The sequence below is a fragment of the Nymphalis io genome, chromosome 8 (genome assembly GCF_905147045.1).
Source record: "Nymphalis io chromosome 8, ilAglIoxx1.1, whole genome shotgun sequence".
In the NCBI taxonomy this organism is placed as follows: domain Eukaryota; kingdom Metazoa; phylum Arthropoda; class Insecta; order Lepidoptera; family Nymphalidae; genus Nymphalis; species Nymphalis io.
The window spans coordinates 13,571,215-13,586,709 of record NC_065895.1 but is presented as its reverse complement, the minus strand read 5'-3'; the positions used below and the strand labels follow the sequence as shown (position 1 = coordinate 13,586,709).

The 15,495-nt window shown below is 33.4% G+C and overlaps 2 protein-coding genes across 3 annotated transcripts; one reads left to right on the top strand and one right to left on the bottom strand.

Annotated features, from left to right (window-relative positions):
* Nucleotides 1–417: 417 nt before the first annotated feature.
* Nucleotides 418–1,343, top strand: LOC126770109 (uncharacterized). Its single transcript, XM_050489274.1, has 2 exons — nucleotides 418–698; nucleotides 1,078–1,343. Exons 1-2 carry the CDS (start codon nucleotides 453–455, stop codon nucleotides 1,267–1,269), a joined length of 438 nt encoding a protein of 145 aa, XP_050345231.1. The 5' UTR covers nucleotides 418–452; the 3' UTR covers nucleotides 1,270–1,343.
* A 2-nt stretch (nucleotides 1,344–1,345) lies between these two features.
* LOC126770001 (D-glucuronyl C5-epimerase B) lies at nucleotides 1,346–14,827 on the bottom strand. 2 transcript variants are annotated; one of them, XM_050489097.1, is made up of 8 exons: nucleotides 14,623–14,827; nucleotides 13,552–13,669; nucleotides 12,140–12,282; nucleotides 9,955–10,530; nucleotides 9,744–9,878; nucleotides 8,705–8,889; nucleotides 5,243–5,407; nucleotides 1,346–5,027 (listed from the first exon to the last, which is right to left on the bottom strand). In XM_050489097.1, the coding sequence occupies exons 2-8, from the start codon at nucleotides 13,658–13,660 to the stop codon at nucleotides 4,661–4,663; spliced, it is 1,680 nt and encodes a 559-aa protein (XP_050345054.1). In that variant the 5' UTR covers nucleotides 13,661–13,669; nucleotides 14,623–14,827; the 3' UTR covers nucleotides 1,346–4,660. The 2 variants fall into 2 exon arrangements, with proteins under 2 accessions (XP_050345054.1, XP_050345055.1); XM_050489098.1 differs by having other exon boundaries at nucleotides 12,140–12,279.
* Between the last annotated feature and the right edge of the window lie 668 nt (nucleotides 14,828–15,495).

The window sequence follows — 15,495 nt, the reverse complement described above, 5'->3', positions numbered from 1 at the left end:
CATCACACAAAACAATTTTCATATTTTAATTAAGCTAATTCTCGCCTAAATATATTGTTCTTATAATTAATTTCTATTTAGCGTGATAACATTAACTTTTGACTTTAAAATTTATAATTTGACATAATTGCATATTATTATCACGTTGTGACAATTTATTATTAGAATATGCCAGAGGTATCCGTTCGTTTAAAATACGTCAACAAAAGACCACTGTCACTCTTAGTCAGAATAATGATATGAAGAAGTAAAAAAGTAAATATAGATTTTTATAAGTAAAATAAAATAAACAAATATATAAATGAAATATAATATTCACTTATAAAAAAGTTTTAAATTTAGAATCGATTGTGTCAAATATATAGAAACTTTTTGCTGAAAAAAAAAAGCTTAAGTATATATAATGTTTATGCGACACACATTTTTTTGAAAATTTCCGTTTTATTTTGAATATGTTATCAACAATTTTAAAACGTGCTGTTCCTCTGCAAAGATTGGTATCAATGCCGAGAATAAAACCGACACCACGACAAATTGGTAGCTTACTTCCACCCTCTCAATACGATGTACCGATACCGAGGAAGCTGCATCTCATGTACGCTCTGCGCACTTACTGGGAAATTATACCTCTGTTTCTTGTGACATGCACAAGTTTGTCGCTTATGGTATTCTCTTTGGCTTGGGCCTTTAAAAATAAGGTATGTAAGTAACTGTGTTAAGCCACGACTTTTAAAAAAGAATATATAAGAAAGTGTCTATCTCGTCCTAAAAACAAAATTTCTCCAAACTTCTTAGCTTGGCTTGCCAGTCATTTTTGTCACTGTCTTGAATTGTCGTGTCGAAATCTCAAGCCGTGGGTGTCGTAGTCGACCATCATTATTTGGGACCATCTGTTGGCCTCAAAATAAATTGTTTAAGCAAGCGCGATAAAATTGTAATTTGTATTTGTAAAGGTTTTTTTATAAGGTGCCATCAGGCAGGTGGCCGGTTCTAAGACTAATACTTTTTTCGTTCAGTTTTCAAACTAATAATAGTTTCGATATGGATTAATTCTTAAAAGAATGTATATATTTGTAGGTGGACGTAGTATACACAGCTCGTAGCCGTGAAAACATATCACGTACAATGAATTTACGGTATCCGTCTGTCCACAAAATAATTACAATCAACCAGCGCTACGAGCCCTGGCCCGAGATGCAGGACGCGCTCGACAAGATGGTGATGGCGGAGAAGAGAGCGCTCGTACGTTTGCAGACGTGCAATTACTGAGTACGTTTCATGCTTCCCTTGTAGAACGTAGTCTTTATATTTTGTTGACTATTTGTTTTTAAATAAAACGAACGAATTTGTTTAGACGTTTTATTGTCATTCACAAGTGCACCCGCTAAATCTACATCTCTAATGATAGATATAGTTAATATATGCTTTTCTCATAATCACATTAATGTCGTTATATGTATATGTGTTATTTATGTATGATTTATTTTGTGTTCCTAATCTAAACATTTTCATAATAACACGTATTCATATAGCGACATTATCATCGCCAGCCCACACATACAGGAGTTTAACAAATTAAATAAATCAAATAACGAACTACCCTATTAACTACTAATAAGCTCTTGGAGTGGAATGTTTTTCTACAGTGTCGTGTAAGGAATCGCGTGCATGTAAAAATGTTGAAACTATCCACATTCGCGAAAAACACTACATTATCGGGATCGGACATGACATCTGGTGATATAAACGTGGCAGAACAAATTCCACCATTGCCATTTTTGAATTACATTTCTTTGTTAATAACATAAACCAAATATTTAAGTAAATGCATTAAAGAATACTAATTACATATTGAATAATGGTAATAGTATAACGCTGTACGGTTTCTAGTCATTCTGATGCACACAGATCGGTTTAAGCTTAATTGTCCTAATAAGAAATTGGTTAATCCGACATTCACTATTGATTTGTCGATTTATTTGAATTTTGCAATTTTTCCTTCGATGTACACTATAATTTTTCCTTTTAAGGCTTTTTACCTTCTAAGATATTTCAATTGCATATTTTTTTCTCCTCAAAAGTGTTAACAATATAGTTACATCGTGCCCCGCCCAGATGTCAAATCTCAATAGAATTATATTAAATAAGTGTAGTACTTATTCAAAAAGATTATAATACTTTTTTCATATATAAAATAATATCATATTACAACACTTTTACATACAGACTTATTGCAAACGACGTACGCTTTAATCTAGATACGATTTACGTAAAACATCTTAGTATAAATAAATAGCTTATAAATTAACATTAGTGCATAACTAACAAACATTTTTCTACTTCGATTATTTAAAAATTAAAGTCACTTATAATAAATATATCATAGAAATACGTCAAAGATAATTATGGCAAGATAAATAAAATACGGAAGTTCAATATCTATCAATATATATAAATTATTTTTAATCTGTGTGTAATGTCAGGCGTTAGTTTATATGTCAATTTTAGCAAGCAGCCCAGTGTTAGTAATCTTACGATAAATTATCGTACAAATATAAAATTCTAAAATCATTTAAATATAAATGTTAAGACATTAGATATGTATGCAAATTTATTCTATTATGGTTTCACAAGTAATATAAGCCAAGAAATGTTTGCACCATTACACGGAGAGGAAATGATCCTAAAATTAAATAAAATTATATCCGGAATCGTCACGATATTCAGTTATGTGTTTTTTTCTCTAAAATGGTTTAAAACAATACACTAAGATCACGTCCCTGACCATGGCCATCTTGGTGGATCGCTAACACTGGTCTCTGATCACATTTTAACATTTTCAGTATCATTATTGAATTCTACTTTTCGATTGTACATAATTTAATAAATATTTATTAATATATTTACTTAGTTTATATATATAATAAAGCTTAATTATATATCTATTTGAATTTAATCATATTATAATTTGTGCTTCGGATCACAACCGAATTTGTTGCTTGGTAAATAAAATATATTATACAATATTTATTTTGTTATACTATAACAATTATTAGATTTAAATTGTGTTTAAGGAAAATTAAGCGATTTTACAAATTATTTAAGAAAACTACTTTTATCTTATAGTACGTGGGTGACAATAATATGTTTTTTATATATTTTATAACAATATAATATTATCTATTGCATAAATATTATTTAAACGTGTGGCAAGATTTTACAAATGTAAGGCTTGTTAAAAAATAATAATTACGTTTATGTAATTTCAATTCCAAGACTTATTATAACTTTTTTTATTTCTTTTTAATTTCGTGTATAAAATTAACATAACTGAACTTGTATCAACTTCTGTCTGAGTTTATGACGTCTTTAATTCGTCCACAGATGATAAATCCATACATCGTAATGCGAAAAGATTTATATATTTACCATTTCAACTAATAAATAAAAATAATAATAAGTAAAAATTAAATTATACACTATGGTCCATAATGTCCATACATGGGCAGACACAATTTTACTTTTTTTATTTCTGTGATTAGACGACGTTTGGTCTTACTTGTAAATTATTGTTGAATTTATTAATTTTATTTTATACAAATATTCTAGATTTATATATAATTTATTCGCTATTATACAATATAAATAAACAATTATTTACAGAGATATGATTATAGCTATTAAGTGTGTTTTATCAACATAAAAAAAATGTTACAATTAAGTACGTTAATTGAAAGAAACTCGTTTTAGACTTAGTACAAGTTAGAACGATGAAAAGTGTTTTAATTGATTAAAAAAAATGGGACATTTGACGTCTTCGATTATTTCAAACATTTTATAAACTGATAACATAGCACTTTATAAAATTTCAGTCTTGAATGGTATGCGAATTTTGCTTTATATTTATTATAGGTCCAAATTTTCGTTTATTTCAATAAAAATATTTATATACATTATTTTGATATTCATTTTCTACTACATAAGTAGAGAGACAGCCACGATTTTAGTCTATTCGATATATTATATACCTCGGTACAAAAGTATTCATTAAAAATATGAAATGAGCGTGTTATTTCGTTGGGTTTCATAGAATTTATTTTAATAAACTACGGTCTTTTTGGCAGCACTCGTTCATTCACACATTTTGACGTATAATCATCTTAGCGTTTGGTACACGGTCGGAGCCTACTGGGACTGGGAGTTCACATGCTTACACATCGATTCTCGTGAGTGCTTTTGCACTCACACCATTTTTCTTCTGACAAAAGGTTTTTTTTGGGCATTTTTCTTTCGTTAATCATATAAAATAATGTAGAGAGTGAATATTTGAAACAGTGTCATGAATAATTGTATAAATTTTAAGCTAGTCAATTGTATAAGAAAAAAACCTTTGAAAAATATCAAAGAGTTGAAAGAGACAAACATATGCATCACTTTACTATTTCTCCTCTACTGCTCAACTCTTCAGCCTGTAAGTGCAAATACAACCCGAAGCAGTACCTCTCTGAACTATCAGTTTCTCTCCTAAATAGCCAAACAAGGTTTAGGGCAGGGCTATTCCAAGATAACTGCGTCAAGTTTTGGGGCGTTACTATCCCAAGATAACTTCGACTAGAAATTCATAACGGCTTATTCAATACCTCCCCAAGTTTAAGTCTTGTCAATTATGAGCGGCCCGTTTACCCTGCATGTAACCTTCCCATCTCTTAGCCGTATTTATCAAAATCGGGTCTGGGTCGAGTCCTGCTAGGAGGTACAGTTGGTTGACATGAGTCGCGTGGTAGTCCCACCTCGCGATGTTCGGACTAACTCCCAGGGTGAAATGTCTGAGATCGTAGAAACTCCCGCTGCCTGTGTCGAAGAGCGGCAGCAATGTTTTCAGGGATAGCATTCCGTCGTCAAACATCTTCTTGGCTAGAGATACCGAATTCTCACCTTCCATAAAGTGGAGATCGTAAAGGCCGAGCAGCGTATAGATGAAACCGTTCAACACAAATAGGGGTGGTTGTGTGGGGTATTCTTCGTACCTGTAATTGAAAATAGAGAAATGGTTTAGATGTGGTTTGCAATATTTTAATATCGTTTATGGCAAACATTGACCTAACGAAGTCTACCTATTGAAGTAGTTGTATTATACAAAAAAGGTTGTATTTGGGCATTATGAAATTATATGAATGCTTAGTAAATTGCGAGATGGAATATTTTTCAAAAGCAATAACGATCGTCAGCGCAGAGAGCTCACCAGACGTATTTGTCCATCCACAGCGCCTTGACGCCGCCCGCGTCGCTGGGCACGCCCAGCACGAGCAGCGCGCGCTGCGCCGCCCGCAGGTAGGCGGCGTCGCCGCTGCGGTGGTACGCGCGACACAGCACCGAGATCGCGTGCCCTTGACTCATGGCCGAGTGCCTGCGCGGACACGATAGAGACTTAGATTATTTTAATATATTATATAAATATTCATGCCACTACGGAAAATAATTCTTCTCCCGTTGCTTGTGCTAGGGCTTGTTGCTATCTGATATTCACTTCTGCCCATAGTTATGGCTATATGATTGGCTGGGCATTGTAACCATTTAGTTAATGGTAAATTGCTAGCAACCTTGGGATCTTAGATGTTAATTATGACCCTTGCCGGTAGTTGCAATGAATCACCCATCTTTTTGACTTTTGACTTTGATTATATAGACGGAAGTTGAATGAGAGTACTTGCGTTTTAGGGTAGCATGCGCAAGCGATCCCGTGGCGCTCCTCATTAAGACGGAAAGGGTACTGCTGGTTTTTTAGTGGGTATTCCGATGTTCGGGGAGTACTCGGCGTCTTGGATACCAGCGAGCTCTACATAACCCCCACTGTTGCCGTGGGGGAAACGAGTAATGCGTTTTTCCAGCGATATTTTTTATCGCTATTCTATTCGGGTACTTGTGTAAATTTAAATTTACATTGTAAATTTATTGGAAACTTTAGTTCCATTCAATTGTAATACAATCGCTGGGTTCCCTATATCACAAACCGTTAGTTTCTATACACAGTATTGATGCGTCGATGAAAATATATTTTATAGTAAGCAATAATAACGATACGTAAGCAAAACGAATCGTTTACTGAATATAATATGTAGAATGTTTTGTAACGTTAGTAATATAAAAAATCAATGTCAAACAGTTGCTGAGATATTAAAATATTTTTAAAGATAGTGTATAAGAAAAAAATTTCGTGCGCGGTCCATTAAAAAATAACATCAACAAATCGTTAAAACAATTATTACATTTTCTCAGAAAACATAAAAAGTACCGTTACGAGTAATTAATAAGCGTAAGCGATATCATATATGTTCTAGAAATACCTCCACGCGATTACATCTTTGGCTCTAATCCATTAATTAAATAAGAAATCCAGGCGGAGTGGATAGCGTTTGCATATACACTTTTTTATATTTACTTTCCAATAACTTTAGGTCACAATATTTTAGTTCCAAAATTTGTTAATCTTTATAATAAGAAAATATAAGGTATTCATTTTAAATATTTTCTGTAAATAATTATTACGAGAATCACAGAAAGTATACTACATATAAACACACATACTTCGTCAGTGATTCTATAATCGTAATACATAAGCGACCTTTAATCTTGCCCTAGTTAGCTCCGCGATTAAAGCAGGACCTGCGCCTGCGCAACAAACCGCGACCTAAATATCTTTATTCGATGTGATCAAAATAAATAAGAATTCTGATATACTGCACTAATTGTTTCTCATTTGCGTGGGAATCATTGAAACGATTAAACCTATTAATTGTTGTCTTTAAAAAACTATATTAATTATATAAAGCTGACGATATGTCCTCACCTCAGGATATACCACCAATGCGATTTGAAGAAAATAGTTGCGTTAGATTCTCCATTATGAAAGGTTATAAATTATAGAACATCACGCCACGCCCCACGGGGCGGAGTAACCAATCTGATAAATTCATATGATTAGTTGCTTTTAGCAAAAATATTTATTTATAACACATAATTGTGGAAAATCATACTTAAAATAAGATTTTTAAGACCAGCAGTGCATGCATGCATCATGCATGTATTAGCTTGTCTTAGGAACTACGGTAAGTTTAATTCACAAGGAGAATTCAGTTTTCATGTACTAAATAAAGTTTTTACCGCACACTTAAAAAAAATGACAATATTCTTTATTGTAGGCGATCAAAATTAAAACTAACTCGAAGTTATAAATATTGTTGAAGGTAAATATTTAACGATTATACAAAAAATCCTAGCATTCAGCGTCTACAAATAGACAAGAAATAATGATCTAGTCTGATGTTTCTCAAAGGAGTCATTTAATATAATAAATACTCCATTTAGTATGACCTCATTAATGTCAATTACAAGCCAATTAACTGATGAGCGGACAATATTGTGTCATGCATATTCACGTACAAATGATTTACAGTCACATTTCTCAGAGACTAGTTGTAGATTTTATGTTTTGGGACCGTCTTAAACTCTATTCTCTATAGTGTAGAGACGAAAATCAATTGAGGTAATCGTTGAAGAATAATATTTTAATTTAAACGTCATATTATTTTTGTTTTTTGTACGTACTTAGCTCTTTAGGTTACTAAATTGACTTACTATGTGATTGTGACATATTATGTATTTTTTTTTTTATAAAATATGAAGGCGGACGAGCATATAGGCCACCTGATGGGAAGTGGTCACCAAACGCCCTTAGACATTGGCATTGTAAGAAATGTCAACCATCGCTTATACAGCCAATGCGCCACCAACCTTGGAAACTAAGATTTTATGTCACTTGTGCCTGTAATTACACTGGCTTACTCACCCTTCAAACCGGAACACAACAATAACAAGTACTGCTGTTTTGCGGTAGAATAGCTTAGAGCTTGCACAAAGCTCTACCACCAGTAAAATATAGTACCACCAGTAATAGTCATATATATATATATATATAAATAATCGTCTGAAACATCGAAACGCAGCTACTTATAAATACTAAAATCTCCGAAATGCTCTTCTAATATAAGTTTCATGTATATTGATTTAGTAGCTGGTCAGACATTACAAAAACGTCTTCTCATTTTTTAGTATAGATTTTAGTTTATAAGATAAATAAACTGTCGATGTGAGCACGCGATGTGATGTACATAAACAGTGTATTCCTCGTAAGCGAGTCTAAAAAAAAATACGATGACGATACAAATGCACATATGTTATCTAGAGGAAGGCGAGGACGTTTGAGACTTGACGGCAATGGACTTTGGCCTTTTTTAATAACAAAGTTGTTGTAAATAACTAATTGTTACTAATTCCTTATCCAGGACGTCTGGAAATCTAATAAAGTAATGAATCAGTGTGTTTGAGGTGACCGTGGGACGACGTACATGGTCGTCGGTTCCAAACGCGCGCCTTTGTTGACTCGTTTACTCATGATATAAAAGTTAAGCAAATATATGACGACGTTGATATACTGAGCTAACCGACAGGCTACTAAAACCATTAGTTACGTTCGTATTATTAATTACTGCGAAAACCCTCACATCTTCTGGTAAAAAGCAATTATCATCCGATGACATTAGCTCGATAAGGAGAGATGACTCGGTGGATAAGTGGATGCCCAACAGTGGAACATTAGTCCAGAAACTCTGAAACGCGCGGTCATAAGGCGGCGGCGGGCACTCACCAGCCGGGGCGCAGGTCGGGCACGCCGGGCGCCACGCGGCGGCGCGCGGGCACGGGCCAGCCGCCGCGCGCGCGCTGCGCCGCCGCCAGCCAGCGCGCCGCCGCGTAGAAGTGCGCCGTGTGCGAGCTCGACGACACGCGCACGTCGCCCACGCCGCCCGACCCGCTCAGGATGATGCTGGATATCTGCGGGACACGTGCGCCGTGAGGCTCAAATCTCATCAGAGATATACTTACTTGATTTATGCTCTTCCAAGCAAAAAACGTTAAGACTCGTAATTCTATGTACCATAATATTGATAACGCATTATTTTTTTAATGAAATCGGTAGGCGTTCGGGCTGATGCCCCACGTGGTTGTTTCATGTTGTCCATTTACACGATATAACTATTATATACGTAAAAGATAACCTGACAAACAATGAATGTAAGAAAAACAAACAGCCATATAATATATTGATATGTTGCACACTGGTGCACACCTACTGAGGTTCCACTCAATGTAATATGATAACAGTTACTAATGTACATGACACGATGTTACAAATACATATGTGTTCGTACATACATTTATGGTTTCTGTTATTAACAGTCCACGTTTTTTAAGATTCGTTTATCTATACAAATATAATAAAGCTGAAGCGTTTTTTTTTCTTCATTTGAACGCGCTTTTCTGTAACTACAAGTTGTTTTCCCGTTGTAAGAGTGATTAACCATGTGTAACTACGGTCACAAGAGACAACAACTTAGTTCCCAAAATTGGTGACGCATTAAGTAAGTGGTTTACATTTCTTACGGCGCCGATGTCTATGGACGGTGGTGACCACTTACCATCAGGTGGACAGGCCTACCTACCGATATTATAATGAAAATAGAGGAATGTTGTAGACTATTTAAGCGGAGCGGGGACGTCAAACGTGAGTGACACCACGCGGAGCAGCTAGCGAATAAATACACGTTAAATTAATAATTAATCTATCTCACTCCGACAATATTTAAACAAATATCAAGCATGCGACGTGAATAGTTAAATCAACGTACCTTAAACTTATTCCTGGGTGACTTTCTTTTCGGTCGATCCTGTAGCGCCCAACCCTTTTGCATGTCTATAATAAGATCCCGTGTGATCCGACGCCATTTTTTATCCACACCTATTCCGTAATACGTGTGGTCCTCCTACGAAGACAAACAAGTTTTATAACATTTTAACTCTCTGTTATAACATAAATATCGGAATCATTTCCAACGTTACCTGTGCGTATATCAACTGAGTACTTGTCACGTAGTGTAAATAAACAGTCTCCTTTTTGTCTTTATTTTGCAACACGACAGTCATCGAAGAATTCGGCTTCAATTGCAAGTCCATGCTCAGCACAAAGTCCTGGCTGATATTCATTTTCAGCCAAACTTGGCTCGAGGCGTGATCGGATGTCGAAAACCTTAGCACATTCGATTTGAGCTCGGTGTCAAATTCCCTGGTCAGAACAGCGTCTTGGCTTACGATCCACTTTTCCAGAAATTTATCCCCGTCATCGATTATCTTGACCCTTGGCGGGGGTTCCGTGATATTTTTACTGTAATGCGCCAGGCCGAATTGGGCTATTTGGGTCGGGTAGAAGTAGCCACGAGGTTCCCATTGCGTAGACACTGGTACTCCTTCGATACCGCTTATACATTTCACCCGATCCCGGACCTCAACATTGTAGTTTTCGAAGGTCGTGAATGTACCGCGAGGGTCGTATTTCTTTTTGGGATGGTATACTTTACTGTAACTGTGCGACCACTCGAACTTCTCGATACCATCGACAAAGGTTAATTTGCCATAAATCTGCCAAAATAATATGTTAATTACTATTTTTTTTATCAGCGCATTTATACTTTTGAATCGAATTGATTTCTATCGTCTTTCTACTGACAATCTTTAATCATGCGTGGTTAAATACTTGCGTCATTTCTATTTTATTGTGGTCATTTACTTCAGTTGTTTATTATTAGTTCTTTAAACGAATTCGTCAATAAATTTTTAATTTAAAAAATATAGAAAGAACATCTATGTACCTAATAAAATTATTATTATTTAATCATATGTATTTTATAAGATCGTGGTATTATGGTGTTCCGGTATCTAAAAACTTATGTAAGTCCCTGGTGTCCAGTAAAATCAGTCTACTTCACTGTCTGTATTAAGTTTTAAAGCAATGGAAACGTTCGTTCCGATGGGAGTCGACCCGGTTCGAGGATAATTTATTGAATATTTCATATGCGACCTTAATTTTACTTTCAAATATTTTAAGTACTAACAAACGACAAATGATAAAGAGATAAAGATCCATCCGTGTTAGTTAAGTTTCTTATGGACTTGTGAGCACTGATATTGTACAGCATGGTGCCCTAATGCAAAGTGGTACGCTTGATTGTTAGAAGAATATAAATAGCTTGAATGCGTGCAGTAGATTGTTATGCATCAACTTCACATTGATAATGCGGTGTGCCAGTTTTGTAATTGAATAGCATATCACGTATCTAAACCGTCATCTGCGTGATATTAAGAATACGAAATTTTATATAAAAACAAATATTGGGTAAGGACGATTAATCCTGGAATTAGAAAAAGTACCGTAATATTGGTACGATAAAAACAAGTAAATATATACTTCGTACGACCTACGAGCGGGGATCGAACCCACGTCTATTAACACCAACTGTCACAAAGTATGATAGACGGTAGCAAATAATTAGAAAACATGACAGCGTTGACTTCCACATAATAGTCCAGTTAAAAACCAATTAAGTCGAGGTTTGAGTATATTCTGACACCAAACTATTTTTCATTACAAAAAAAACTCATGAGAAATCTTAAAGAAAAATAACATAAATATATTTTTGTTTGTGTATGTTAAAGTGCGTATTAAAAAGGATAACGTTAAACTTCCATTAAAATGGCCTTGCAACCTTATTTAGCTACTCTCAATACCAAGGAATTAAGGAGGCCGGTAAGTATGTTATAAATAAATACATTAATTGTAAAAGTCTGTAAAAATCAAAACTCAGTTTCGATTTCAACGCTTGTTTGATGGATTTTTTGTTTTTATAAAGAATTTATTTTATAAAGTAGGCAAAGTATATATGAATGTATCTAATAATGTACAGCAGTAGATCACTTTTGCTATTAAAATTGACGTATATAATTACAATCTTTGAACCGAAATTAAGAAATTCATTTGATTTCTGACAAGCAGTTGAGTGTTTGACGAAACTTTTAAGTTCGGCGGAAACTTCGTTAAGATACCTGCGTGTGAGAAAAACTCTAATACAAGAACATCCATCGACCACCCTTATAAATTAATTTCGATCTTCTCAATACTAGAATAGAATACTATTGTAATACATTGTATTACAATAGCGTTACAGTAACGATGTCACATCAGTCAGCTTACCTCAAAGTATTTGTGTAAAAAGGAAAAGGGCACGTAAATCTGGTCGAGGTCGCGGCGACAGGCGACTGAGTACTCGCCGTTTATCGAGCATTCAATTTCGTTGGTCGCGCGATCTGGCGGCGCATATGACAGGACCGAGCCTACTGGTAGTTCAGAAAAATTTATATATTAATTATGCACGTAGAATTTCAACATTGTGGTAGAATAAAAATGTATTATATGCACAGACGTGGTACAATAAGCGCGCTCTTAGTTGGCCGGTCAGATATTTGTCACAAATTGAATTTAGTAATAAAAATATGCGATCATTCATATTGCGCGGATAATATAACGAAAATAGTCGATCATCGTCATTATTTGCCATTTTTCATGTGCGAACGTCTCGGATAATCTAACTGCACACTGGCCAACATAGATCGCGCGTATTCTAATAGTACATAAAATCATCTGGTGACAGAGCTGTTCAAGTGTTATTTAGTTTCGTTCTATTTATTTTTTAGTTAGAAAATATTTAAAATTTTACTAAATTTATTTCAAATTATAGCAAGCATGTTTATCCATAGCCTATTCCAAACACAGGAAGAGTAAAACACAAATAAAAAACTTTGACATTGAATTGACGTGATATTATTGATCGAGATATCTATGTATAGATAGAATAGAATATATTGATTTGTGAAAAAATTGCAGCTGGAATTTGGGAGGAGTTGTTATAACTTTGTAAAATAAAATTAAAGGTTAAGGGAAACAGGGTTGAATTATAAATAAAGATATATAAATCAAAATCTGTTTATATTGCAAAATATAGCAGAGTTATTAAATTGCCTGGATTATGAAAATCCAATGTTTGTTTCTAAACCTTTTATATACTCCTGTCATTGGAATAGGTTATAGGAGTGTTATTATTAAAATATCTGTAGCTTAAGATACATAGTAACTTAGGACTTAAATAACAAATGACACTGCTCATATCATATTGAGCCGATATGGCCCAGTGGTTAGAACGAGTGAATTTTAACTGATGATTGTGGGTTGAAGTCTGCGCAAACACCACTGAATCTTCATGTGCTTAATTTGTGTTTATAATTCATCTCATGCATGACGATGAAGGAAAACATCGTGAGGAAACCTGCATGTGTCAAATTTCACTGTAATTCTGTCACATGTGTATTCCAACAACCCGCATTGGAGCAGTGTGGTGGAATAAGCTCCTGAACCTTGTCCTCAAAAAAGGAGAGGCCTTAGCCCAGTAGTGGGACATTCACAGGCTGTTACAGTTACATCATACTATATTGCAAAAATATCTTCCTGTAAATATATATTACAGTATCTCTTCGCCAAAATATCAGATGTGGTATAAGAAATATAGGATTGTCTGATTTTTGATAATGATTTTTAAAATGTATACTCACTTGGTCTATGCCCGAGATCACCGCAGCGGCTCCAATAAAGTGTAACGAGCAGCACTCCGCCACATAGCGCTGCTAGCGCCAAGCGCATGTTTAAGCGCACTAGCATCATTGTGCCAAACTACATGCAGATTATAATAATATTAATAAATTTGATTGATATTGGTTCTTAATATACATAAGTTTGTCATTGTTTTTCCTATAAAATAAGAATTATTATCATATCAGGGTTAAAATTAGTTACATTAATAGATATATAATTTAAAATGTGCATATTATCAAAAAGTATATTATTAAGAATTGTTGTAGTGTAAAGAAATAAAAATGTATATATCTTGTAATGGCAGGGTCTATTACATTTAATATCAGGGTATTAAAATTTGAAGTTAATTGTATTAATATACATTCAAACAATTACTGTATGTTTAATTGCTAATGAGATTATTTTAAAATGTGCCAATTAGTATAGGAAGGTTTCAATATTTTAAAGGACTGATTTCAAAAATATATCATTCATATATAATAAAAAGCAACAAAGCCTTCACAAAAAGGCTTAAGGCAATAGTTGATAATTGATATAAATGTTTAGTAACAATGAAATCACATTAAAAATTCTCAATAACAAGCAAATTCTAGTTAACTAAATACATAATGGATAATTCTTGAAAAGGATAAAAACCTTATAAATAATGCATAGCACAACACATGCTTCTAAAATAAATCTTGTCGTAAATTCTAGATGGAATAATAACAGTATACAACATTATAGTTTTCATGTAGTATATCAATATTTAAAATGCTAAATTAGTTTAAAGTGATAAGCTTTAAATATAACATTGAATAACAAATCACATCAGCTGAGCTCACAGCAACAGTCAATATTAGTACGGTATAAACAGGTCGGTAAACCGAATTGATTTACGTAGGCGTTATAAATAAATGCTGTGTTTACTCATCTTGCCGTGTAAAATATAAACTCGAATATTAATAATTATGTCTTATCTACAGTAAAATATGACAAAAAGTTAAGCAAAACAAAGTGTTAAGTGTATAATACAAAATAAATATACATACATTGCCCACTGCGGTCCATCCGTCTAGATATTTGATGTGATGTGAATACGATCACTTCACAAGGAATAAAGTCACATTGTTAAATACACATGTGCGTGTTTAACACAAAACAAATTATCACAACTTTCACTAATGTTTTTGTAGATATTTACAGAAAAAGTTGATATTAATCACCGAACCGTACACTTTCCTTAAGTAACTCGCATTGACGTTTTAACTGAAAGTCGTGACTTTGATAGCTTGTTATGACATGTATGAGTGTTGCTAGTTGTCAAGTTTACAGTGCGGCCAGTTTATATTATTACAATATCTTTATTAGATCATATTTATATTTTTTTGGTATTTCGATTAATTAAGTATATTATTATAACGAGTTGATTACATTTTAGTTTTAAAATTAATATAATGTATAAGTTATTCGTAATTAAATATGTTTCAGATTTTATAAAAAATACACTTATATTTTTTTTTCATAGGGATATTGTAATAACATTGTATCATTAATTCAAGTACATAACTAAGTGTATATAACTTTGTAGGATAGATAAATAATGAGTAATTACAATTTTAACTAGAAATTTCTGAAATTGTAATTTTATGTAATTTTTTTATTAAACTTACATATGTTAACTGATAGATTATAAAATTAAAGTTACTGAAAATAAATTTCATAACAATATTTGATTCAAATGAATGTTAGGCCTGAAAATTACTTTTGTATTATAGCTGTATCATATATGAAACAAACGGAATATACAATAATAAATGAAGTTTTGGTCTCACCGAAGGATTACCTGCAATTATTTAGTCAATGCTTAATAAGTTAATTATACTCAATTATAAAGTTTGTTTTTATTTTACATTTCGCTATTC

Coding starts and splice junctions, on each gene's coding strand:
- LOC126770109 (XM_050489274.1), top strand. CDS start 453: ATGTTATCAACAATTTTAAAACGTGCTGTTCCTCTGCAAAGATTGGTA. Junction 699..1,077: donor CTTGGGCCTTTAAAAATAAG/GTATGTAAGTAA, acceptor ATATATTTGTAG/GTGGACGTAGTATACACAGC.
- LOC126770001 (XM_050489097.1), bottom strand. CDS start 13,660: ATGATGCTAGTGCGCTTAAACATGCGCTTGGCGCTAGCAGCGCTATGT. Junction 8,890..9,743: donor CACCCAGGAATAAGTTTAAG/GTACGTTGATTT, acceptor CGTGTCCCGCAG/ATATCCAGCATCATCCTGAG. Junction 5,408..8,704: donor CCCGACCTGCGCCCCGGCTG/GTGAGTGCCCGC, acceptor GTGTCCGCGCAG/GCACTCGGCCATGAGTCAAG.